This window comes from Vespa velutina, chromosome 25, assembly GCF_912470025.1.
Source record: "Vespa velutina chromosome 25, iVesVel2.1, whole genome shotgun sequence".
NCBI classification, from domain to species: Eukaryota; Metazoa; Arthropoda; class Insecta; order Hymenoptera; family Vespidae; genus Vespa; species Vespa velutina.
Genome location: NC_062212.1, coordinates 1593359 through 1620973, shown reverse-complemented (window position 1 = coordinate 1620973; position 27615 = coordinate 1593359). Strand labels below are relative to the sequence as shown.

At 26.5% G+C, this 27615-nt stretch overlaps 4 protein-coding genes across 4 annotated transcripts; all 4 read right to left on the bottom strand.

Annotated features, from left to right (window-relative positions):
• Positions 1-8244: 8244 nt before the first annotated feature.
• On the bottom strand, positions 8245-10472 carry LOC124957216. Its single transcript, XM_047514053.1, has 8 exons — positions 10264-10472; positions 10008-10127; positions 9771-9888; positions 9434-9692; positions 9035-9110; positions 8775-8920; positions 8409-8541; positions 8245-8331 (listed from the first exon to the last, which is right to left on the bottom strand). Exons 1-8 carry the CDS (start codon positions 10417-10419, stop codon positions 8281-8283), a joined length of 1059 nt encoding a protein of 352 aa, XP_047370009.1. The 5' UTR covers positions 10420-10472; the 3' UTR covers positions 8245-8280.
• Positions 10473-12928: 2456 nt separating this feature from the next.
• Positions 12929-15592, bottom strand: LOC124957215. Its single transcript, XM_047514052.1, has 10 exons — positions 15480-15592; positions 15063-15261; positions 14822-14941; positions 14588-14705; positions 14244-14502; positions 14023-14148; positions 13830-13920; positions 13585-13730; positions 13210-13342; positions 12929-13132 (listed from the first exon to the last, which is right to left on the bottom strand). Exons 2-10 carry the CDS (start codon positions 15216-15218, stop codon positions 13082-13084), a joined length of 1200 nt encoding a protein of 399 aa, XP_047370008.1. The 5' UTR covers positions 15219-15261; positions 15480-15592; the 3' UTR covers positions 12929-13081.
• Positions 15593-18511: 2919 nt separating this feature from the next.
• Positions 18512-20392, bottom strand: LOC124957214. The gene is made up of 8 exons (XM_047514051.1): positions 20306-20392; positions 19889-20087; positions 19648-19767; positions 19411-19528; positions 19067-19325; positions 18846-18971; positions 18669-18743; positions 18512-18524 (listed from the first exon to the last, which is right to left on the bottom strand). The coding sequence occupies exons 2-8, from the start codon at positions 20042-20044 to the stop codon at positions 18512-18514; spliced, it is 867 nt and encodes a 288-aa protein (XP_047370007.1). The 5' UTR covers positions 20045-20087; positions 20306-20392.
• A 2933-nt stretch (positions 20393-23325) lies between these two features.
• On the bottom strand, positions 23326-25698 carry LOC124957378. Its single transcript, XM_047514374.1, has 9 exons — positions 25506-25698; positions 25249-25368; positions 25013-25130; positions 24668-24926; positions 24451-24582; positions 24260-24350; positions 24013-24158; positions 23516-23648; positions 23326-23438 (listed from the first exon to the last, which is right to left on the bottom strand). Exons 1-9 carry the CDS (start codon positions 25662-25664, stop codon positions 23388-23390), a joined length of 1209 nt encoding a protein of 402 aa, XP_047370330.1. The 5' UTR covers positions 25665-25698; the 3' UTR covers positions 23326-23387.
• Positions 25699-27615: the final 1917 nt, after the last annotated feature.

Here is a 27615-nt window from a genome sequence, read left to right as displayed (position 1 = left end):
TAGTATCATTAGTTCTGGTTTGTTTGCTAGGTCATCCCAATCAGACTTGATACGATAAAAAATTTTCTTCATCTGAAATTATTACAGAGTTATGTTAAATTAATTATTACAACGATAGAAAAATATGTCGTTTAGAGTAAAAAAACAAGAAATAAGAGGAAAAATATGTTTTCACGTAGAACGGACAATTCTTTCATTCAACAATAGATTGCAGTAGCAAGATGTGAAACATAATGTAGGCAAGGACGTTTCCAGCAATTTGGCGATCAATATTAATTTTTTTTCAGAGATGAAGAGAGATTGAATCTAAGAGAAGAAATTAAAAATAATATTTACACTTATATAATTATATGTCAAAGTATAGAATCTGAATTATTCATTTTATTCAAAAATTGCATAAATGAATTGTACATAAATTAATCCAACTATGATTACCTGTTCGAATAATGCAAAAGCTAGCATGAAATTAATAAAACAAATATGAATTATGTTCTTAGATGACGTCTTTTGACATAATCCAATTAAACGAAAAAATTGAAGATTCATACTGTAATACTCATTGTTGATATAATCTTCCTCCTTCGAAAACATATTGCCGTCTGTTGCTGCTCTCCTACATCGATTGTCTTCAACCCTACGCAAGAGTATCATCATTTTCTATTCTATTCATCCCTTTTCAAGTGAACACTTAATAATTCATTCTATTAAACCCCCGAGAAATTTGCGTGAAATAAAAAATAATATAATCCCATAAAGTGATTTCACAGTTCTTATGACTTTCTTTTTTAGTCGTTTTATCGTATACCATACAATTTAACATATGTTTTTCTTCCTGGCAATCATGTCATTTTCTTACCCCTTCTTTGCATTGCAAATTACTCCAACTCTTCTCCCGCAGGAGCATGCGCGTTGCGAATCCACCCCTTCGGACCGCCTCATTCGCACGCAGTTCACTTCTGTCCCTCGACCTTAATAGACCTATAGCTTTCTTCATTGAAGTAAAGCTTAAGTACTTAACGCGTTAACGCCATAATGCTATCATTTCCATATTAACAAGACGATAAGAAATGTTTGCTAAGTGTTAATACCTATCTAAATTAGTGTTCGTTTATACATAAATACAAATCTACAAGGTGAGTCATTCGAACCAGATTAATATTATTTTCTGTTAAATCCATAATATATTCTGGACAATAATTCCAATCAATTCAATTCTGGAAAGTTTTGTGAAAACTGAATTCATGTGAATATAGATAATCATATTTTTATTTTATATATTTTTTATAATAACAGTTATATTCAATCTGTTATATTCATTCATGAATTCATACGGAAAGTATTTTCTTATTTATTATTACTATTATTATTACTATAATTGTTATTAAAATAATTGTTATTATTATGTTCCGTTTGAATTCCTCTATTATTTGTTGCAATAATTTTTCTTTCAGTTTAGAATTATTCATACGAAAATATTTTCTTCACTTAGAGTTCTCAAATGTTCGTTATTGTTCAAAGAAAAAAAAAGAAAAGAAAAATACTATTTATATATATCGAAAATGCGACATAATTTTTCGACAATTGAAGATTCAGTACAGGTAACTACGAATTAGTACATAAGTAAAACATTAGCGTTACATATTTTCTATTTGAAATTTAATAAGAGTGATAATTAATGATTGTTCTATGATAAAAAATATCCGTTCGAATGTTCGTGCAAAAAATGAGCTGGGTGAGTCACTTATATCATACCAGCATTACTTTTTATTTTATCGAACAAATTCTCAAGAGAATAATTCTTATAATTGTAATTATCTTATTCTGGAATAGCTGTATCATAAGAGATCAGAAGTTAATTGTTCTCAAGAATTTTTCATATTTTATTTTGAAAGAATACGTGTAATAACAATTATTACCAGCCCATTATATTTTTTTTTTTTTTAATTTTTAGGAGCATCTCACCCTTTTCGTCCAAAGACCATTAAAACACCAGCATCTCTTCGCTGCTATTATATCACTCTCTTAACATCCTCATCTTCTTTATTTATTGGAATTGTAAATGATATTATTCTTTTTATTGCAAGGTCATGCGCATGACGGACCCAACCCAATTTATCGTCTCTTTCCACCGCAGTTTACTTTTGTCTCTCGAATATCAAGGAAGTGGCGAGGTACCTCGACGAATTTGAATCCATGTAAAGTAAGTAATTTCGTTCGATGTTAATAAACTGTATCATATCTATTTATTCCATTTTCTATGATATAAAGGATGCAAGGGTAATTTTTTCAATTTTATATATGACAAATATTCGTACAATAATTAAATTATTTCAACGGGCATATTTATGTACCCGAGTATGATAATATGAAGTAATTTTTTCTTTTTTCAAATACATTTCTTTACTTTTCTTTTCTGTTTTTTTCATTACATTTTATTTCTCTTTTTTTTTTTTAACGAGACTTCAAAAACATTCGTAATCTTTTTTTTTTTTCAAATAAGATTTCCTGATATATTTTTTCTCGTGATTTATTCCGTATATTTAGATATTAAAAATGAAAATTATAAGATCGTTTTTTTTCTATAGAATTAACACATTCCTTGGTTCGTTATAAAATTAAATGGAAAAATATTTTTTAAAAAAGCAACCTTTACGGTATAATCTCGAAATATTATTGGCAAATTTGAAAAAATTATTGAAATAGTTTTAGAGCAACTATATATCAACTATGAAAAGTCATATTATTTTATTTGTTTCATTTTGATAGCAATTAGAAAAAGATGTTCGATGAAAATATTGGATAACAAACTTATCATCAGATATATTTTTTTTCAACTGCATCTATATACAAATATATGTATATATAAAATATTTTGCATTTTAACAAACAGTGATATAAAAGAAATAATCGTTTAATATAAATACACGTCTGAACAATTTTACGTATCGTTCGAACTAATCTACCGGGTGGGTGATTTAAAATTGTTATTTGAAAGTGTTATTTATCAATCTTATGAAATAAACTTTGTTTGATGCACAATAAATATAGAATACAGAAAATAATTTTATGACTGACATATTTATTCATGATAATACTATTTTGTAATATTATGCATAAATATATCAAGAGAAAATTTAATTATCAAAAAATGAATGTTGCCATAAAAGAAATATATAAAAATTACTTAATCTAAAGGATATTAAATAACAGAAAGAAGTACAATTTTTCCTTTCGGAGCATTTAAAAATTGTATTTATTTGTATAAGTAATAATTGATAAAAGAAGAAAAAAAAGGAAGCAGAAAAAAAAGAAAGAAAATTAATAATAATTCATTTTAATAACATGGATAAGCATTAACTATCGTATTATATTTTTCATTATCCAAATCATTGCAAGCTATACAATACCATAGCAAAAGAAAATGACTTACGTATGAACTAGTAAAAAAGATTACGATTAGTATATTGCGTTTAATTGTTATATAGCGGTTATATATAATAAGAAAATATTTTACCGTTGCAAACATGTCATGGGATACAACAATAGCACCCCTCACCGTTAAATTGCATGGCCTCATGCTTCTCATTATCGAAAAGAGTAACAAATTTTGCGTCTTCAAAGATAACGAATAAAATGGAATTTGACAGCTGGAAAAAATTAATATCGCTCATATAACACATGTTTATATGTAGAAAATAATTTCTGATCAGTTCTTAAGTTCGTGCGATTTCGACAAATATGATAAAGCTCAAATTATTTGAGCTTTCATTTACATTCTGTAATATTTATTTAATTATATATACATATATATATATATTCAATATGAGGTGGAAACCGCATGAAATTAATTGGATCATCATTGACCAAATAGAAACACATACAATACTGTAAATACGTTGACGTTGTGATTTATTAAATTTTGTGCCAGATAAACGTAGGCATATATTAGAGAAAGAGATCCAAAAATATATGAGAACTTTGTTAATCCTTCGGTCATATTAAGAGTTAAAGAAATTATCTGAAATAACTAAAAACAAATTTCATTGCTTTTCTCGATAAGAGTTGTGTATTCCAAAATAAAAAATCTTTTTTTTGTAACATAAATATAATTATATATAATATTTACGTAAAAATAATCTACCAAAACAAATATAAATCCAAAGAATTCTTCGAGCAAATGAATTGCTTCGTAAAACCATTTCAATAAATCAATAAATCTTGAATGATATCAAAAAGAGAAATAATATAATATTAGTATTTGGCAAGTTGTAAACTCTATAAATAATGAACAGGTCCGTCTCATAAAATAAGATACAAACTCGATCGCCTTATTATAGAATTTTATGATATGGATTATATCCTCTCTTTCTTCGATTAATTCATCTTTATTACTCGAATAATAGAAATTTTGTTGATTATTTAGAAATTTTTCAATTACTCTCCATCTAAAATAAATAAATAATAAATTCCAAAAAACAGTAATAGTGAAAATAATTTTTCTTATGCAGTATGTGTATATCGTTGCAATTGATTTACTTACTGGACGATGGAAAGAAGTGCACAAGCGTGCTGGACAACTACTATATACATGGAATAATTAGCAATCCCTACCGTGCCCGCGATTAATATAATTGCATATTCGATTGTAAGCCCGATGTAGTAAAACATTTTGTTTTTCATGAAACAGTCAACAGGAACTGGTAATATTAATTCCGTTTCATTTATAACACCAAAAACGTGTCGAAATGCACTTATAAATGATGGAGATATCAAAAATACAATATAAAGATAAAAAAAGACTGTAAGGAAAAAAGCATAAATGAAAATTAATTAATAAATTTTTATTACCCACTTTGATACACCGAATATGTTGTATTCACTTACTTGCGATTGTTAATGTACAAAGTCTACTAATTTCAGCATATTTCTTCAGTATCATTAGTTCTGGTTTGTTTGCTAGGTCATCCCAATCAGACTTGATACGATAAAAAATTTTCTTCATCTGAAATTATTACAGAGTTATGCTAAATTAATTATTACAACGATAGAAAAATATGTCGTTTAGAGTAAAAAAACAAAAAATAAGAGGAAAAATATGTTTTCACGTAGAACGGACAATTCTTTCATTCAACAATAGATTGCAGTAGCAAGATGTGAAGCATAATGTAGGCAAGGACGTTTCCAGCAATTTGGCGATCAATATTAATTTTTTTTCAGAGATGAAGAGAGATTGAATCTAAGAGAAGAAATTAAAAATAATATTTACACTTATATAATTATATGTCAAAGTATAGAATCTGAATTATTCATTTTATTCAAAAATTGCATAAATGAATTGTACATAAATTAATCCAACTATGATTACCTGTTCGAATAATGCAAAAGCTAGCATGAAATTAATAAAACAAATATGAATTATGTTCTTAGATGACGTCTTTTGACATAATCCAATTAAACGAAAAAATTGAAGATTCATACTGTAATACTCATTGTTGATATAATCTTCCTCCTTCGAAAACATATTGCCGTCTGTTGCTGCTCTCCTACATCGATTGTCTTCAACCCTACGCAAGAGTATCATCATTTTCTATTCTATTCATCCCTTTTCAAGTGAACACTTAATAATTCATTCTATTAAACCCCCGAGAAATTTGCGTGAAATAAAAAATAATATATTCCCGTAAAGTGATTTCGCAGATCTTATGACTTTCTTTTTTTAGTCGTCGATACTATAGAATTTAACATATGTTTTTCTTCCTAGCAATCATGTCATTTTCTTACCCCTTCTTTGCATTGCAAATCACTCCAACCCTTCTCCCTCAGGAGCATGCGCGTTGCGAATCCACCCCTTCGGACCGCCTCATTCGCACGCAGTTCACTTCTGTCCCTCGACCTTAATAGACCTATAGCTTTCTTCATTGAAGTAAACCTTAAGTACTTAACGCGTTAACGCCATAGTGCTATCATTTGCATTTTAACAAGACGATAAGAAATGTATGTTAAGTGTTAATATCTATCTAAATTAGTGTTCGTTTTTACATAAATACAAACGTACAGGGTGAGTCATTTGATCTAGATTAATATTATTTTCTGTTAAATCCATAATATATTCAGGACATTGATTCGTATCAATTCAATTCTGGGAATTTTTGTGAAAACAGAATTGACATGAATATAGATGATCATATTTTTATTTTATATATTTTTTATAATAATAGTAATATTCAATCCACATATTCGGAATGTATTTTCTCATTTATTATTATTATTATTATTAATATAATTGTTATTAATATGCTCCGTTTGAATTCTTCTATATTTGTTGCAATCATTATTCTCTCAGTTTAGAATTATTTATACGAAAATATTTTCTTCATTTAGAGGTATCAGATAATCATTATTCTTCAAAGAAGAGAAAAAAAAGAAAAAGAAAAGAAAAGAAAAATACTATTTATATAGATCGAAAATGCGACATATTTTTTCCACAATTAAAAATTCATTACTCGTAACTATGGATCAGTACTTAAGTAAAACATTAGCGTCATATTTACTTACCATTTGAAAGTTAATAAAAGTGATAATTAATGATTGTTCTATGATAAAAAATATCCGTTCGAATGTTCGTGCAAAAAATGAACTGGGTGAGTCACTTATATCATACCAGCATTACTTTTTATTTTATCGAACAAATTCTCAAGAGAATAATTCTTATAATTGTAATTATCTTATTCTGGAATAGCTGTATCATAAGAGATCAGAAGTTAATTGTTCTCAAGAATTTTTCATATTTTATTTTGAAAGAATACGTGTAATAACAATTATTACCAGCCCATTATTTTTTTTTTTTTTAATTTTTAGGAGCATCTCTCCCTTTTCGTCCAAAGACCATTAAAACACCAGCATCTCTTCGCTGCTTTTATATCACTCTCTTAACATCCTCATCTACTTTATTTATTGGAAATATAAATGATTTTATTCTTTTTATTGCAAAGTCGTGCATATCACGGACAAAAACTTTTCATCGTATGTTTCCACCTAAGTTTACTTACGTCTCTCGAATATCAAAAAAGTACCTCGACGAATTTGAATCCATGTAAAATAAGTAATTTCGTTCGATGTTAATAAACTGTATCATATCTATTTATTCCATTTTCTATGATATAAAGGATGCAAGGGTAATTTTTTCAATTTTATATATGACAAATATTCGTACAATAATTAAATTATTTCAACGGGCATATTTATGTACCCGAGTATGATAATATGAAGTAATTTTTTCTTTTTTCAAATACATTTCTTTTCTTTTCTTTTCTGTTTTTTTCATTACATTTTATTTCTCTTTTTTTTTTAACGAGACTTCAAGAACATCCATAATCTTTTTTTTTTTCAAATAAGATTTACTGATATATTTTTTCTCGTGTTTTATTCCGTATAATAAGATATTAAAAATAAAAATTATAAGATCGTTTCTTTCTATGGAATTAACACATTCCTTGGTTCGTTATAAAATTAAATGGAAAAATATTTTTTAAAAAAGCAACTTTTACGGTATAATCTCGAAATATTATTGGCAAATCTGAAAAAATTATTGAAATAGTTTTAGAGCAACTATATATCAACTATGAAAAGTCATATTATTTTATTTGTTTCATTTTGATAGCAATTAGAAAAAGATGTTCGATGAAAATATTGGATAACAAACTTATCATCAGATATATTTTTTTTCAACTGCATCTATATACAAATATATGTATATATAAAATATTTTGCATTTTAACAAACAGTGATATAAAAGAGATAATCGTTTAATATAAATACACGTCTGAACAATTTTACGTATCGTTCGAACTAATCTACCGGGAGTGTGATTTAAAATTGTAATTTGAAAGTGTTATTTATCAATCTTATGAAATAAACGTTGTTTGATGCACAATAGATATAGAATACAGAAAATAATTTTATGACTGACATATTTATACATTATAATACTATTTCGTAATATTATGCATAAATATATCAAGAGAATATTTAATTATCAAAAAATGAATGTTGTCATAAAAGAAATATATAAAAATTACTTAATCTAAAGGATATTAATTAAGAGAAAGAATTAAAATTTTCCCTTACGAAGCATTCAAAACTTGTGTTTATTTGTATATGTAATAATTGATAATGGAAGAAAAAAAAGGAAGCAGAAAAACAAGAAAGACAATTAATAATAATTCAATTTAATGATATGCATAAGCCCTAACTATCCTATTATGTGTTTCATTATCAAAATCATTGCAAGCTATAAAATACCATAGCAAAAGAAAATGTCTTACGCATGAGCTAGTGAAAAAGATAACGATTAGTATATTGCGTTTAATTGTTATATAGCGTTTATATATAATAAGAAAATAGTTTACCGTTGCAAAAAGGTCATTGGATACAACAATAGCACCCTTCACCGATAAATTGCATGGTCTCATGCTTCTCATTATCAAAAAGAGTAACAAATTTTGCGTCTTCAAAGATAACGAATAAAATGGAATTTGACAGCTGGAAAAAATTAATATCGCTCATATAACACCTGTTCATATATAGAAAATAATTTCTGATTAGTTCTTAAGTTCGTGCTATTTCCACAAATATGAAAAAGCTCAAATTTTTTGAGCTTTCGTTTGTATTCCGTAATATTTATTTAATTATATATATCTACATATATATGTTCAATATGAGGTGGAAATTGCATGAAATTATTGGATCACCCTTGACCAAATAGAAACACATACAATATTGTAAATACGTCGACGTTGTGATTTATCAAATTTTGTGCCAGATAAAAGTAAGCATATATTACAGAAAGAGATCCAAAAACATATGTTAACTTTGTTAATCCTTCGGTTATATTAAGAGTGAAAGAAATTATCTGAAATAACTAAAAACAAATTTCACTGATTTTCTTGATAAGAGTTGTGTATTCCAAAATAAAAAATCTTTTTTTTGTATCATAAATATAATTACATATAATATTTACGTAAAAATAATCTACCAAAATAAATATAAATCCAAAGAATTCTTCGAGCAAATGAATTTCTTCGTAAAACGATTTCATCAAATCAATAAATCTTGAATGATATTAAAAAGAGAAATAATGTAATATTAGTATTTGGCAAGTTGTAATCTCTATAAATAATGAATAGGTCCGTCTCATAAAATAAGATACAAACTCGATCGCGTTATTATAGAATTTTATGATATGGATTATCTTTTCTCTTTCTTCAATTAATTCTCTTTTATTAGTCGAATAATAACAATTTTGTTGATTCTTTACAAATATTTCAATTACCCTCCATCTAAAAAAAATAAATAATAATCTCCAAAATACAGTAATAGTGAAAATAATTTTTCTTGTGTAGTATGCGTATATCGTAGCAATTGATTTACTTACTGGACGATGGAAAGAAGTGCACAAGCATGCTGGAATACTACTACAAACATGGAATAATTAGCAATCCCTACCGTGCCCGCGATTAATATAATTACATATTCGATTGTAAGACCGATGTAATAAATCATTTGGTTTTTCTGGAAATAGTCAGTAGAAACTGGTAATAATAATTCCGTTTCATTTATAACACCAAAAACGTATCGAAATGCACTTAAAAATGATGGAGATATCAAAAATACAATATAAAGATAAACAAAGACTGTAAGGAAATAAATGAACATTAATTAAAAATTTTTATTACCCACTTTGATACACCGAATATGTTGTATTCACTTACTTGCGATTGTTAATGTACAAAGTTTACTAATTTCAGCATATTTCTTCAGTATCATTAGTTCTGGTTTGTTTGCTAGATCATCCCAATCAGACTTGATACGATAAAGAATTTTCTTCATCTGAAATGATTACAGAGTTATGTTTAATTTATTATTACAACGATGGTAACATATATCGTTTAGAATAAAAAAAAAAACAAAAGAATAAGATGATAAATTTGTTTTCATGTAAAACGAACAAAGCCATAATTCAACAATAGATTCCAATAGCAAGATGCGAAGCAGAATGCAGGCACGGTCGTTTCCAGTAATTTGGCGATCAATACTATTTTTTTTTCAGAGATGATGAGAAAATGAATCTAAAAGAAAAAATGAAAAATAATATTTATACTTATATAATTATATGAGAAAGTATTGAATCCATTCTCTGAATTATTCATTTTATTCAAAAATTGCATAAATGTATTGTACATAGATTAATTCAACTATGATTACCTGTTCGAATATTCCAAAAGTTAGCATGAAATTAATAAAACAAATATGAATTATGTTCTTAGATGACGTCTTTTGGCTTAATCCAATTAAACGAAAAAATTGAAAATTCATCGTGTAATACTCATTCTTGATATAATCTTCCTCCTTCGAAAGCATATTGCCGTCTGTTGTTGCTTTTCAACTTCGATTATCTTCAACCCTACGCATGCGTATCATCATTTTCTATAATATTCATCCCTTTTCAAGTGAACACTTAATAATTCAATTCTATTAAACGCCGAGAAATTTGTTTGAAATAAAAAGTAGTATATTCCCGTAAAGTGTTTTCACAGTTCTTATGACTTTCTTTTTTTAGTCGTTCGATACTATACAATTTAACATATGTTTTTCTTCCTAGCAATCATGTCATTTTCTTACCCCTTCTTTGCTTTGCCAATTACTCCAACTCTTCTCCCGCAGGAGCATGCGCGTTGCGAATCCACCCCTTCGGACCGCCTCATTTGCACGCAGTTCACTTCTATCCCTCGACCTTGACAGACCAATAGATTCCTTCATCGAAGTAAAGCTTAAGTACTTAATGCCATAGCGATATCATTTGCATGTTAACAAGTGGATAAGAAATGTATGTTAAGTGTTAATATCTATCTAAATTAGTGTTCGTTTTTACATAAATACAAACGTGCAGGGTGAGTCATTTGATCCAGATTAATATTATTTTCTGTTAAATCCATAATATATTTAGGACAATAATTCGTATCAATTCAATTCTGGGAATTTTTGTGAAAACAGAATTGACATGAATATAGATGATCATATTTTTATTTTATATATTTTTTATAATAATAGTAATATTCAATCCACATATTCGGAATGTATTTTCTCATTTATTATTATTATTATTATTATTATTATTATTATTATTATTATTATTATTATTATTATTATTATTATTATTATTATTATTAATATAATTGTTATTATTATGCTCCATTTAAATTCTTCTATTATTTATTGCAATCATTTTTCTCTCAGTTTAGAATTATTCATACGAAAATATTTTCTTCATTTAGAGGTCTCAGATATTCGTTATTCTTCGAAGAAAAAAAAAAAAAAAAAGAAAAAGAACAGAAAAGAAAAATACTAATTACATAGATCGAAATTGCGAAATATATTTTTTACAATTGAAGAGTTAGTACTTAAGTTAAACATTAGCGTTACATTCTTAATATTTGAATTTTAATAAGAGTGATAATTAATGATTGTTCTATGATGATAAATATCCATTCGAATGTTCGTGAAAAAAATATATAGGATGAGTCACTTATACCATACCTACTTTACTTTTTATTTTACCAAAAAAATTCTCAAGAGAATAATTCTTATAATTGTAATTATCTTATTCTGGAATAGCTGTATCATAAGAGATCAGTAGTTAATTGTTCTCAAGAATTTTTCATATTTTATTTTAAAAGGATGCGGGTAATAACAATTATTACCAACCCATTATTATTTTTTTTTAATTTTTAGGAGCATCTCTCCCTTTTCGTCCAAAGACCATTAAAACACCAGCATCTCTTCGCTGCTATTACATCACTCTCTTAATATCCTCATCTACTTTATTTATTGGAAATGTAAATGATTTTATTTTTTTTATTGCAAAGTCATGCATATCACGGACAAAAACCTATTCATCGTATCTTTCGACCTAAGTTTACTTTCGTCTCTCGAATATCAAGGAAGTATCTCGACGAATTTGAATCCAAGTAAAGTAAGTAATTTCGTTCATTGTTAATAACCGTCTTAAAACTATTCATTCCATTTTCTATGATATAAAGGATGCAAGCGCAATTTTTTCAATTTTATGTTTGACAAATATTCGTACAATAATGACATTATTTCATGGGGCATAGATATGTACCCGAGTATGATAATTTGAAGGAATTTTTTTTTTTTTCGAATACAGTATAAGATCGAATTATAAGATCGTTTTTTTTCTATGGAATTAACACATTCCTTGGTTTGTTGTATAATTAAATGGAAAAATATTTTTTAAAAAAGCAACCTTTACGGTATAATCTCGAAATATTATTAGTAAGTTTGAAAAAATTATTGAAATAGTTTTGGAGCAACTATAAGGAAAAGTTATATTATTTTATTTGTTTCTTTTTGATAGCAATTAGAAAAAAAATGTTCGATGAAAATATTGGATTACAAATTTATCATGAGATATATTTTCATTTCAACTGCAACTATATACATATACATATATATAAAATATTTTCATTTTAACAAATAGTGATAAAAAAAAAAAATCGTTTAATATAAATACAAGTCTATACAATTTTTCGTATCGTTCGATCAAATCTACCGAGTGAGTCATTTGAAATTTTGAAGTTTTATTTATCAATTTTAAGAAACATAAATTGTTTCAAGAACTTAACTGATCCACGAAATAAACAGGAAATTATATTTATAATTGAATATATAATTATATAAAAATATAATTATATTATATTTTTACGTGATATTACAAAATAGTAATATAATTATTTCAAGGGAATATATAATTATCCAAAAATGAATGTTATCCTAAAAGAATTAAATAAAATTTACTTATTCAATGAAGTATTAAATAGACATTAATGAGTACAATATTTCTGCACAAAGCAATCAAAACTTGCATTTATTTGTATAAGTAATAATTGATAAAAAGAAAAAAAAAGGTAGCAGAATAAAAGGAAAGACAATTAATAATAATCCATTTAAATGACATTATCCATAACCACAAACGATCATATTAAATTTTTCATTATCAAAATCATTGCAAGCTATATAATACCATAGCGAAAGAAAATGAGTTCCGCATTATCTAGTAAAGAAAATTACGATTAGTATATTGCGTTTTATTGTTATATCCCAGTTGTGCATAATAAGAAAATATTTTACCGTTGCAAACATGTCATGGGATACAACAATAGCACCCCTCACCGATAAACTGCATGGCCTCATGCTTCTCATTATCAAAAAGAGTAACAAATTTTGCGTCTTCAAAGATAACGAATAAAATGGAATTTGACAGCTGGAAAAAATTAATATCTCTCATATAACACTTGTTTATATATTTGGTTAATAGAAAATAATTTCTCATTAGTTCTTAAGTTCGTGCTATTTCCACAAATATGAAAAGGTTCAAATTTTTTGAGCTTTCGTTTGTATTCTGTAATATAGATTTAATTATATATATATACATATATATGTTCAATATGAGATGGAAATTGCATGAAATTATTCGATCACCCTTGACCAAATAGAAACACATACAATATTGTAAATACGTCGACGTTGTGATTTATTAAATTTTGTGCCAGATAAAAGTAAGCATATATTGTAAAAAGTGTTCCAACAATAAAAAAGAGCTTTGTTAATCCTTCGGTCAAATTAAGAGTTAAAGAAATTATCTGAAATAACTAAAAACAAATTTCACGACTTTTCTCGATAAGAGTTGTATATTTCAAAATAAAAAATCTTTTTTTTGTAACATAAATATAATTACATATAATACTTACGTAAAAATAATCTACCAAAATAATTACAAATCCAAACAATTCTTCGAGCAAATGAATTGTTTCGTAAAACGATTTCAATAAATCAATAAATCTTGAATGATATTAAAAAGAGAAATAATATAATATTAGTATTTGGCAAGTTGTAAACTCTATAAATAATGAACAGGTCCGTCTCATAAAAAAAGATACAAACTCGATCGCGTTATTATAGAATTTTATGATATGGATTATCTTTTCTCTTTCTTCAATTAATTCACTTCTATTAGTCGAATAATAAAAATTTTGTTGATTCTTTACAAATATTTCAATTACTCTCCAGCTAAAATAAATAAATAATAAACTCCAAAAAACAGTAATAGTGAAAATAATTTTTCTTGTGCAGTATGCATATATCGTTGCAATTGATTTACTTACTTGACGATGGTAAGAAGTGCACAAGCATGCTGGATAACTACTATAAACATGGAATAGTTAGCAATCCCTACATTGCCCGCGATTAATATAATTATAGATTCGATTATAAACCCGATGTAGTAAAGTATTCGGTTGTTCATGATAGCGTCAACACGAATTGGTAATATTAATTCAGTTTCACTTATAGAACCAATGACGTAACGAAACACACTTAACAATGATGGAAAAATCAAAAATACAATATAAAGATAAAAGGAGACTGTAAGGGAAAGATCACAAATGAAAATTAATTAATAAATTTTTATAAACCATTTTGTGACTCTGCATATGGCGTATTCACTCACTTGACATTACTATTGTACAAAGTCTACTAATTTCAGCATATTTCTTCAGTATCACTATTTCTGGTTTGTTTGCTAGGTCATCCCAATCGGACTTGATACGAGAAAAAATTTTCTTCATCTGAAATTATTACAGAGTAAATGTTAAATTAATTATTATAACGACAGGAATATATTTCATTTAGAGCAAAAGAAAAAAAAATAAGAGGAAAAAATTTGTTTTCACGTAGAACGAACAACTCTATCATTCAACAATAGATTGCAATAACAAGATCCATAGCATAATGTAGGCATGGTCGTTTCTAGTAATTTGGCAATCAATATTAATTTTTTTTCAGACATGAAGAGAAAATTCATCTAAAAGAAGAAATGATAATTAATATTTTTACTTATATAACTATATCTCAAAGTATTGAATTCATTCTCTGATTTATTCATTATATTCAAAAATTTCATAAATTAATTCAACTATGATTACCTGTTCGAATAATGCAAAAGCTAGCATGAAATTAATAAAACAAATAAGAATTATGTTCTTAGATGACGTTTTTTGGCATAATCCAATTAAACGAAAAAATTGACGATTAATCGTGTAATACTCATTGTCGATGTAATCTTCCTCCATCGAAAGCATATTGCCGTCTGTTGCTGCTCTCCTACATCGATTGTCTTCAACCCTACGCAAGCGTATCATCATTTTCTATTCTATTCATCCCTTTTCAAGTGAACACTTAATAATTCAATTCGATTCAACGCCGAGAAATTTGTTTGAAATAAAAAATAGCATATTCCCGTAAAATGATTTCGTAGTTCTTATGGCTTTCTTTTTTTAGTCGTTCGATACTATAGAATTTAACATATGTTTTTCTTCCTGGCAATCATGTCATTTTCTTACCCCTTCTTTGCATTGCAAATCACTCCAACCCTTCTCCCTCAGGAGCATGCGCGTTGCGAATCCACCCCTTCGGACCGCCTCATTCGCACGCAGTTCACTTCTGTCCCTCGACCTTAATAGACCTATAGCTTTCTTCATTGAAGTAAAGCTTAAGTACTTAACGCGTTAACGCCATAGTGCTATCATTTGCATTTTAACAAGTGCATATGAAATATTTGTTAAGTATTAATATCTATCTAAATTAGTCTTCGTTTGTTCATAAATACAAATGTACAGGGTGAGTCATTTTAATCAGATTAATATTATTTTCTGTTAAATCGATAGTATATTCAGGACAATAATTCGTATTAATTCAATCTTCAGAATTTTTTAAAAACAGAATTGATATGAACACAAATAATCATTTTGTCATTTCATATGTTTATAGAATAACAGTAACGTTTATTCTACATATTCGGAAATTATTTCTTTACTTATTTTTATTATTATTATTATTGTTATTAATATTATTGTTATTAATATGCACATATTAAATTCTTCTATTATTTGCTGCAGTCATATTTCTTTCGGTTTAGAATTATTCATTCGAAAATATTTTCTTCATTGAGAAATCTCAGATATTCGTTTTCCTATAAAAAGAAAAAAAAAAAAAGAAAGAACAGAAAAGAAATTAATTTATTAAACTAATTAAATCGAAATACTAATAGATCGAACATGTCAAGTATTTTTTCTACAATTAAAGAGTTAGTACTTATTACTAAAGAGTTAGTACTTAAGTAAAACATTAGCGTTATATTTTTATCATTTGAACTTTGATAAGTGTGATAATTAATGATCGTTCAATGATAAAAAATATCCGTTCGAACGTTCGTGCAAAAAATATATAGGGTGAGTCGCTTATACCATACCTGCTTTACTTTTTATTTTATCGAACAAATACTCAAGAGAATAATTCTTATAATTGTAATCATCTTGTTCCAGAATAGCTGTATCATAAGAGATCAGAAGTTAATTGTTCACCAAAATTTATCAAAGTTTATTTTAATAGGATACGGGTAATTACAATTATTACCATAATTTTTTTTTTTTTGTTAATTTTTACGAGCATCTCTCCCTTTTCGTCCAAAAACCACTGAAACATCTGTATCTCTTCGCTGATATTACATCACTCTCTTAACACCTTCATCTTCTTTATTTATTGGAATTGTAAATGATTTTATTCTTTTTATTTCAAGGCCATGCGCATCACGGACACAACCCTATTTATCGTCCCATTCCACCTAAGTTTACTTTCGCCTCTCGAATATCAAGGAAGTGGCGAGGTACCTCGACGAATTTGAATTCATGTAAAGTAAGTAATTTCGTTCGATGTTAATAAACTGTATCATATCTATTTATTCCATTTTCTATGATATAAAGGATGCAAGCGTAATTTTTTCAATTTTATGTTTGACAAATATTCGTACAATAATGACATTATTTCATGGGGCATAGATATGTACCCGAGTATGATAATTTGAAGGAATTTTTTTTTTTCGAATACATTATAAGATCGAATTATAAGATCGTTTTTTTTCTATGGAATTAACACATTCCTTGGTTTGTTGTATAATTAAATGGAAAAATATTTTTTAAAAAAGCAACCTTTACGGTATAATCTCGAAATATTATTAGTAAGTTTGAAAAAATTATTGAAATAGTTTTGGAGCAACTATAAGGAAAAGTTATATTATTTTATTTGTTTCTTTTTGATAGCAATTAGAAAAAAAATGTTCGATGAAAATATTGGATTACAAATTTATCATGAGATATATTTTCATTTCAACTGCAACTATATACATATACATATATATAAAATAATTTCATTTTAACAAATAGTGATAAAAAAAAAATCGTTTAATATAAATACAAGTCTATACAATTTTTCGTATCGTTCGATCTAATCTACCGAGTGAGTCATTTGAAATTTTGAAGTGTTATTTATCAATTTTAAGAAACATAAATTGTTTGAAGAACTTAACTGATCAACGAAATAAACAGGAAATTATATTTATAATTGAATATATAATTATAAAAAAATATAAATATATTATATTTTAACGTAATATTACAAAATAGTAATATAATTATTTCAAGGGAATATATAATTATCCAAAAATGAATGTTATCCTAAAAGAATTAAATAAAATTTACTTATACAAAGAAGTATTAAATAGACATTAATGAGTACAATATTTCTGCACAAAGCAATCAAAACTTGCATTTATTTGTATAAGTAATAATTGATAAAAAGAAAAAAAAAGGTAGCAGAATAAAAGGAAAGACAATTAATAATAATCCATTTAAATGACATTATCCATAACCACAAACGATCATATTAAATTTTTCATTATCAAAATCATTGCAAGCTATATAATACCATAGCGAAAGAAAATGAGTTCCGCATTACCTAGTAAAGAAAATTACGATTAGCATATTGCGTTTTATTGTTATATCGTGTTTGTATATAATAAAAAAATATTTTACCGTAGCAAACAGATCATTGGATACAACAATAGCACCCTTCACCGATAAACTGCATGGCCTCATGCTTCTCATTATCAAAAAGAGTAACAAATTTTGCGTCTTCAAAGATAACGAATAAAATGGAATTTGACAGCTGGAAAAAATTAATCTCTCATATAACACTTATTTATATATTTGGTTAATAGAAAATAATTTCTCATTAGTTCTTAAGTTCGTGCTATTTCCACAAATATGAAAAAGCTCAAATTTTTTGAGCTTTCGTTTGTATTCCGTAATATTTATTTAATTATATATATCTACATATATATGTTCAATATGAGGTGGAAATTGCATGAAATTATTGGATCACCCTTGACCAAATAGAAACACATACAATATTGTAAATACGTCGACGTTGTGATTTATTAAATTTTGTGCCAGATAAATATAAGTATATATTATTAAAAGAGATCCAAAAATATATAAGATCTTTATTAATCCTTCCGTGAAATTAAGAGTTAATGATATTACCTGAAAGAACTAGAAACAAATTTCACGGTTTTTATCGATAAGAGTTTTTTAATTACAAAATTCAATTTTATATATATATATATATATATATATATATATGATTATATATATATAATATGATTATATATAATACATACGTAAAAATAATCTAACATAACACATATAAATCCAAATAATTCTTCGAGTAGATGAATTGATTCGTAAAACGATTTAAATAAATTAATAAATCTTGAAGGATATTAAAAAGAAAAATAATATAATATTAGTATTTGGCAAGTTGTAAACTCTATAAATAATAAACATGTACGTCTCATAAAATGAGGTACATACTCGATCGCGTTATTATAGAATTTTATGATATAGATTATCTTTTCTCTTTCATCGATTAATTCACATTTATTACTTGAATAATAGAAATTTTGTTTATTCTTTAAAAATATTTCAATTACTCTCCATCTAAAATAAATAAATAATAAACTCCAAAAAACAGTAATAGTGAAAATAATTTTTCTTATGCAGTATGCATATATCGTTGCAATTGATTTACTTACTGGACGATGGTAAGAAGTGCACAAGCATGCTGGATAACTACTATAAACATGGAATAGTTAGCAATCCCTATTGTGCCCGTGATTAATATAATTACATATTGGATTGTAAGCCTGATGTAATAAAGCATTCGGTTGTTCATGATAGAGTCAATACGAACTGGTAATATTATTTCAGTTTCACTTATAGAACCAATGACGTAACGAAACAAACTTAACAATGAAGGAAATATCAAAAATACAATGTAAAGATAAATGGAGACTGTAAGGGAAAGATCACAAATGAAAATTAATTAATAAATTTTTATAAACCATTTTGTCACTCTGCATATGGCGTATTCACTCACTTGATATTACTATTGTACAAAGTCTACTAATTTCAGCATATTTCTTCAGTATCACTATTTCTGGTTTGTTTGCTAGGTCATCCCAATCGGACTTGATACGAGAAAAAATTTTCTTCATCTGAAATTATTACAGAATTATTTTAAATTAATTATTATAACGACAAGAACATGTGTCATTTAGAGCAAAAGAAAAAAAAAAAGAATAAGAGGAAAAATTTGTTTTCACGTAGAACTGACAACTCTATCATTCAACAATAAATTGCAATAACAAGATCCGTAGCATAATATAGGCAAGGTCGTTTCCAGTAATTTGGTGATCAATACTATTTTTTTTTCAGAGATGAAGAAAAAATGAATCTAAAAGAAGAAATGAAAAATAATATTTATACTTATATAATTATATGTAAAAGTATTGAATCCATTCTCTGATTTATTCATTATATTCAAAAATTTCATAAATTAATTCAACTATGATTACCTGTTCGAATAATGCAAAAGCTAGTATGAAATTAATAAAACAAATATGAATTATATTCTTGGATGACGTATTTTGGTTTAATCCAATTAAACGAAAAAATTTTAAATTCATCGTGTAATACTCATTGTCGATATAATCTTCCTCCATCGAAAACATATTGCCGTCTGTTGCTGCTCTCCAACATCGATTGTCTTCAACCCTACCCAAACGTATCATCATTTATTATTCTAATTATCCCTTTTCCAGTGAACACTTAATAATTCAATTCGATTCAAGGCCGAGAAATTTGTTTGAAATAAAAAATAGCATATTCCCGTAAAATGATTCCGTATTTCTTATGGCTTTCTTTTTTTAGCCGTTCGATACTATAAAATTTAACATATGTTTCTCTTCCTAACAATCATTTCATTTTCTTACCCCTTCTTTGCATTGTTAAGTACTTCAACCCTTCTCCCGTAGGAGCATGCGCGTTGCGAACCCGCCCTTTCGGACCGCCTTCTTCTTCCGCAGTTTATTTTTTTCCCTCGAACATGACGGATGTATCGTCCGCCTTAGCAAAAAAGAATCTGATTGAATATTTTCCTTTTTTTATTCACTCACGTTCGATATTTTTCTTCGCTGGAAATTAAATTATTTTAACCAGACGAATCACATAAATCGGTAAGTATTCTGATAAATTTAATCATTTTCAACCAAATCTCTTACCATATCTTTATTGTTTCGTACCTGAGATCAGCCATGAACTCGTTTATCATTTTCCAATTTAAAACAATTTAGAGATACTCTAATATTTTTCTTCATAAATATATATTTGAGCAAATTGCTCGAATCTTATGTCAGCTGGATCTCATTTCTTAATACAGTAAATTCTTCGTTAAATATTAGACTAATCAAAATCGTTGAAATGATATTATTATCTAATGGGATGGAAATTCTTTTATACTTGACAAGTTTCATAACAGATGATCTAGAAAATCTAATGGGCTCAATTATAAAATTCATAAAGTATGTCAATATTTATTCTTCTGTAAAACATAAAATCATTAATTGATTATTAAAATCTAATTCATTAATAGAGTACAATTAATTATTATATTTTTATTATGCATTTGATAAAACCAGAAGTTAATTCAATATTTCCACATTTTTCAAATTATTAAATCGGCAACTATGGACTTGAAATTTATGACACGCTCCAAATAAAGTTTTATCTCTTTATAAAGCAAGTAAATATTTTTAAATAGAATTTATGCCGTCATTTATCTGTAATTGATTTATGCATCTTTATATTCCAATTATCAGAATATTTCGTATAATATCAGTCGCTGAGTTATGATCGAATAAATTTGAAATTTGTATAATCTAAAGTATACCATATCTCATCTTTACATTATATTGTTTTTTCATTAATTTTTATCTCTCTATCATTGATAATTTTTAATTCATTTATACTCTAAATAACGTCATCCTATATACAACTGTGATAGAAATTTTTTTCTAATCTTATATTTCGTTCATACTTAAAATCAAATCCAATCAATGAGAATGTAAAATCAATTACATTCAATTAATATATATTATTAATTAATACAATTAAATTACAAAAGTAATATAATGAAAATAAATGATGAGTGAACTTTTTCAATCGATTATGCCATTTATTAATTGTTAATGGAAAAACTAAATCATTGATCTATAATAATTTTCTTGATGACATTGGATATAACTATTATTAATATCAAAATATTATTGAAATGTAAAAATGTTTGATAAGTTTTACGATTTCTTTTCGAACTTGCCTGATAGAACATTAAAATCATCTTTGTTAGTATTATTTTCTAATGCATTTGAATATGTCATTAATTCGAAATGATTTCAAATTATGAATTATAAATAAACTCAAAATTAATTTTGAACAAGTAACAAATGAGTCATATAAAGTTATAGTATATATTAAGCAACGCCGATGTATGAATTATTTACATTCGAAAAATAGAAATATTAAAATCATTGCATTGGCTGATGCATTCAATGCATCGATCTTGAATAAACGTTTAATTATATTTTGATTACGAACTTTTACTTTTATAACTTTTTATAAAGATAGAAAATTGTATGTATAGGATATTTCAATGAAATTAATTTGAAAGAAGAAAAAAATAAAAAATAAGGAAGATTTATGGAATAATTCAGTAATATTTCTTTAACAAAATAAATTACGTTTGCACTTTAAAATAATTATTTCGTTTTGTAACGATCTTATTAAAATTTATAATGATACTTATATAACTTATTGCAATTTATTGTATAATTATTTTTTCGAAAGAAATTCGTCACAATATGATTATGTCATTGGATTTTTTCTCGAAATATTGAGAATTAAAAAGGATATTCGATTTTTAATGAAAAAAAAAAAAAGAAAAAAAAAAAAAGTCAAAAATTTTACATGTTCAAATGATTCATGAATTTTTATTATTATATCAAAATTGGAAATCCTTTATCGAGCCTATTTATCATTATTTCAGAGACTTCAAAGGATATATCAAAATCTTTTTTTGGAGACAAAATTATTCATTCTGCATGAATGACAATTGTTCTAAGTGCCAAGGTTATAAAACATCCCAACTATACAATTAAAAATTATTTTGTTGTTTGTACAACTAAAATACTCTGCATATTGGATAATCGATGAGAAATATATATTCCGCAGATTACAATGGCTCTAACAAATTTTTAAATATTTATTCGAAAAATCAATGAGTCTCAATAATTCGAATTCTTTCAATTCCTATTAAACAATTAACTAAGATTATAATCAATTCTTCCACAAAGTTTCTAAACGTGTTAAGTAACGTGAATTATTTATTCTAATGTAATATTTTTTTCCAGATTTCCTTGTATAATCTGTTAATCTATCAAATCGACTTCTATGTCATTCTATGATCAACGTTTCCTTTTCCTATCGCATCATCATTGAATTAATGTTTCTCTCATTAATCATTTAATTAAATTAATGTTTCTCTCTACAAATCCCTGGTAGAAAACACATAATCGAACCAAATGATGATTACTTTCATTGACATATATCACACATGAAATCAAACAAAACAAACAATGTCGAGTTTTAAAGATTATTTGAAAAAAAAAAAAAAAAAATATATATTTCCATGGTATATACGTACGAAATTTTACAAACATCCCATGGTATTAAGAATATTTACATGTTACACGTATGAGCTCGTGTAAATATTCGAATAATATTCAATCATTAAAAAATATATTTGAAAAATATACAATCATTAAAAAATATACATTGAAATCATCCTCCTGAGATTGGCTAATGATAAAAGATATTAAATAGTTAGGCAAAAATGTTATATTGTAATATACAAATGGCATTTATTCATATAACAACAACAAATTACAAATAACTCTACTGTATTCGTATGATTGCAATACATTATGATCATCAATTATATCATATATGTTATTATTAAATTCATTGCATATTATACAATACCATAGCGAAAGAAAATGACTTACTAATGACCTAGAAAGAAAGATTTCGATTAGTATGCTGTGTTTAGTCGATGTCTTAGTTATATAATTATTGAGAAAATATTTTACCGTTGCGAATAATTCATGGGATATAAAAATTGCGCCCATCAGGGATATACCGCAAAGCCTCATGCTATACATTGTCAAGAAGAGTAACAATTTTTGATTTCTCAATGATAACGAATAAAACGGAAATTGGCAACTGTAAAAATTAATATCGCATATACGTAAGATATCTACATATTCGGGAAAATTAATCGGCCGGATTATTGATAATAATTTTTTATCGATCCTTAAGATCGTGCGGTCTCGATCAATAATGAAAAAATTCAGATTTATCATAATCGCCCAATGAAAAGTTAAAGTTAGAGATTTTGTTCAATTTGTGATCTTTGTAGGTACAGACGAAGGACCGGATTCTGTCGAGAAAAAATTATATTTATTCTGTCACCTTTTCATAATATAATGTAACAAAGTCAACGAGTTATCTATTATACATATATTCAAGATGAAATTGAAACCACACGAAATTATTGGACCAGTCATAACGTAATAGCAATACCTACAATATTAGATATACGTTAGCATTGTGATCCATTAAATTTTGAGCGACGTAAGTATAAATGTATATTACAAACAGAGAACAAATAACGTAGAGAAGTTTTGCAATTCCTTCCATCTTGTTAAGGTTAAAAGAAAATACCTGAAATAACTGAAAAGAAATTTCACGATAATTCTCGTATACGAAATATATTTTTGATAAATTAAATTTCTTTTAAATATCTACGTATATTTATATATTTTTCGACTTACGTAAAAATAATCTACAAGGATAAATGTAAATGACAATAATGCTGCGATTATTTGAACAGCTTCGTAAAAAGATTTTAATAAAGCGACAAATCTTAATAAAAATCAAAAACAAAATTCTATATTATTAACATTTAATAAATTGTTAAATCTACAAATAATGAACCTGTAGATTCGTAAAATGGGATACAAACTCGGTCGCTCTTTTATAGAATTCTATGAGATTGACAATCCATTCATTCTCATTTTCCTTTAATAATTCACTTCTAACATTTGTATAATAAGAATTAGATGGTCTTTTTTTAAATCTTTCTTCTACCCTGTATCTAAAATAAATTGATAATAAACCGGAAAATATCCTAATAATGAAAATATTTGAAAATATTTATTTGTCGTAATTGATTTACTTACTGGATGATGGAGAAAAGTGCACAAGCATGCAATACAACTGCTATAAACATAGAATAATTAGCAATACCTGCCGTGCACCCGATTAATATAATTATATATTCAATTGTAAGGGTAAAGAAGTAAAGCATTTGATTTTTTCTAAAATAATCAGCACGAATTGGTAATATTAATTCCGTTTCACTTATAGTACCAAAAATGTATCGAAATAGATTAAGCAATGATGGAAATATCAAAAGTACAATATAAAGATAAAAGCAGACTGTAAGATAAACAGAATATAATGAAATATAATTAATAAATTTTTATAATACATTCTGTTACTCTGCATATCGTCTATACACTTACTTGCGATTATTATTGTACAAAGTCTACTAATATCGGCATATTTCTTCAGTATCATTATTTCTGGTTTATTTGCTAGTTCATCCCAATCGGACTTGATACGATAAAGAATTTTCTTCATCTGAAATTATTACAGAGTTATGTTAAATTTATTATTACAACGATGGTAACATATATCGTTTAGAATAAAAAAAAAAAAAAGAATAAGAGGAAAAATTTGTTTTCTCGTAGAAACGAACAATTCTATCATTCAACACTAAATTGCAATAGCAAAATCCGAAGCATAATGTAGGCAAAGTCGTTTCCAGTAATTTGGCGATAATCATTAATTTTCTTACAGACGTGAAGAGATAATAAACCTAAAGTTAACAATAAAAAAATATTATTTATATTTAATAAATAATACGTCATAATATTTAATATATTCTCCGTACAATTTATTATATTCAAAAATTCTATAACAGAAGTGTACAGAAATCAATTCAATAACTATTACCTGTTCGAATGATCCTAATAGTAGTATGATATTAATGAAACAAATATAAATAATATTCTTAGATGAGGTCTGACGATGCCATAATCCAATTAGACGAAAAAATCGACGATTGTAAATATAATACTCGTTGTCAATATAATCATCCTCCTTCGAAAGCATATTGCCGACTATTGAGGTACTCCAACATTGATTATCTTCAACCCCACGCAAGCGTATCTTCATTAATATTTCTAATCGTCTCTCTTCAAGTGAATAATAAATAATTCAATTCGATTCGATGCCAAGAAATTTGCTTGAAATAAATAATAGAAGGTTCCCATAAATGTTTTCAATTTTCTTATGGCGTTCGTCTTTTGCAGTGTACGATATCATACAATTAAACACATGTATAACTTCCCACCTATCATCTCATTTTCTTATCCCTTTTTTACATCGCAAATTACTCCAACCCTTCTCCTGCAGGTGCATGCGCGTTGCGGATCCACCCCTTCGGAACGCCTCATTCGCACGCAGTTCACTTCTGTCCCTCGACCTTGACAGACCAATAGATCCCTTCATCGAAGTAAAGCTTAAGTACTTAATGCCATAACGGTATCATTTGCATGTTAACAAGTGAATAAGAAATGTTTGTTAAGTGTTAATATCTATCTGAATTAGTCGTCGTTTGTTTTAATAAATACAAATGTACAGGGTGAATCATTTGCCCCAGATTAATATTATTTTCTGTTAAATCCATGATATATTCAGGACACTAATTCGTATCAATTCAATTCTGGGAATTTTTGTGAAAACAGAATAGATATGAATATAGATAATCATATTTTTATTTTATATATTTTTTATAATAACAGTAATATTCAATCTACATATTCGGAATGTAGTTTCTCACTTATTATTATTATTATTATTATTAATATAATTGTTATTAATATGGTCCGTTTAAATTCTTCTATTATTTGTTGCAATCATTTTTCTCTCAGTTTAAAATTATTCATTCGAAAATATTTTCTTCATTTAGAGGTCTCAGATAATCATTATTCTTCAAAGAAAAGAAAAAAAAAAAAAAGACCAGAAAAGAATAATACTAATTACATAGATCGAAAATACGAAATCTTTTTTCTACAATTAAAGAGCTAGTACTCATTATTACGAGTTAGTATTAGGTTGGAAACTATGAAACGGGCGTTGAATGAAAATAAATAACTAAACAAAAACGCCCGTTTCATAATTTCCAACCTAATACTTAACTAAAACATTAGCGTTATATTCTTATCATTTGAACTTTAATAAGTGTGATAATTAATGATCGTTCAATGATAAAAAATATCCGTTCGAACGTTCCTGCAAAAAATATATAGGGTGAGTCGCTTATACCATACCTGCTTTATTTTTTATTTTATCGAACAAATACTCAAGAGAATAATTCTTATAATTGTAATTATCTTGTTCCGGAATAGCTGTATCATAAGAGATCAGAAGTTAATTGTTCACCAAAATTTATCAAAGTTTATTTTAATAGGATACGTGTAATTACAATTATTACCATAATTTTTTTTTTTTTTTTTATTAATTTTTACGAGCATCTCTCCCTTTTCGTCCAAAAACCACTGAAACATCTGTATCTCTTCGCTGATATTACATCACTCTCTTAACACCTTCATCTTCTTTATTTATTGGAATTGTAAATGATTTTATTCTTTTTATTTCAAGGTCATGCGGATCACTGACACAACCCTATTCATCGTCTCTTTCCACCTAAGTTCACTTTCGTCTCTCGATTATCAAGAAAGTGACGTGGTACCTCGACGAATTTGAATTCATGTAAAGTAAGTAATATCGTTCAATGTTAATAAATGTCTCAAAACTATTTATTCCATTTTCTATCATATAAAAATGGCAAGTGTTATTTTTATTAATTTCATGTTTAACAAATATTCGTAACAATGTTAACAAATTATTATTTCAAGTAAGATAGAATAGTTCGAGAGAATTTTTTTTCTCTTCGACAACATTTCATTTCATTATTTTGAAGAGATTTCAAGAACACCGATATTTTCTTTTTTGTTTTCCTTTTTTTTTACGATATCTCAAGATTTTTTTTTTTTTTTTT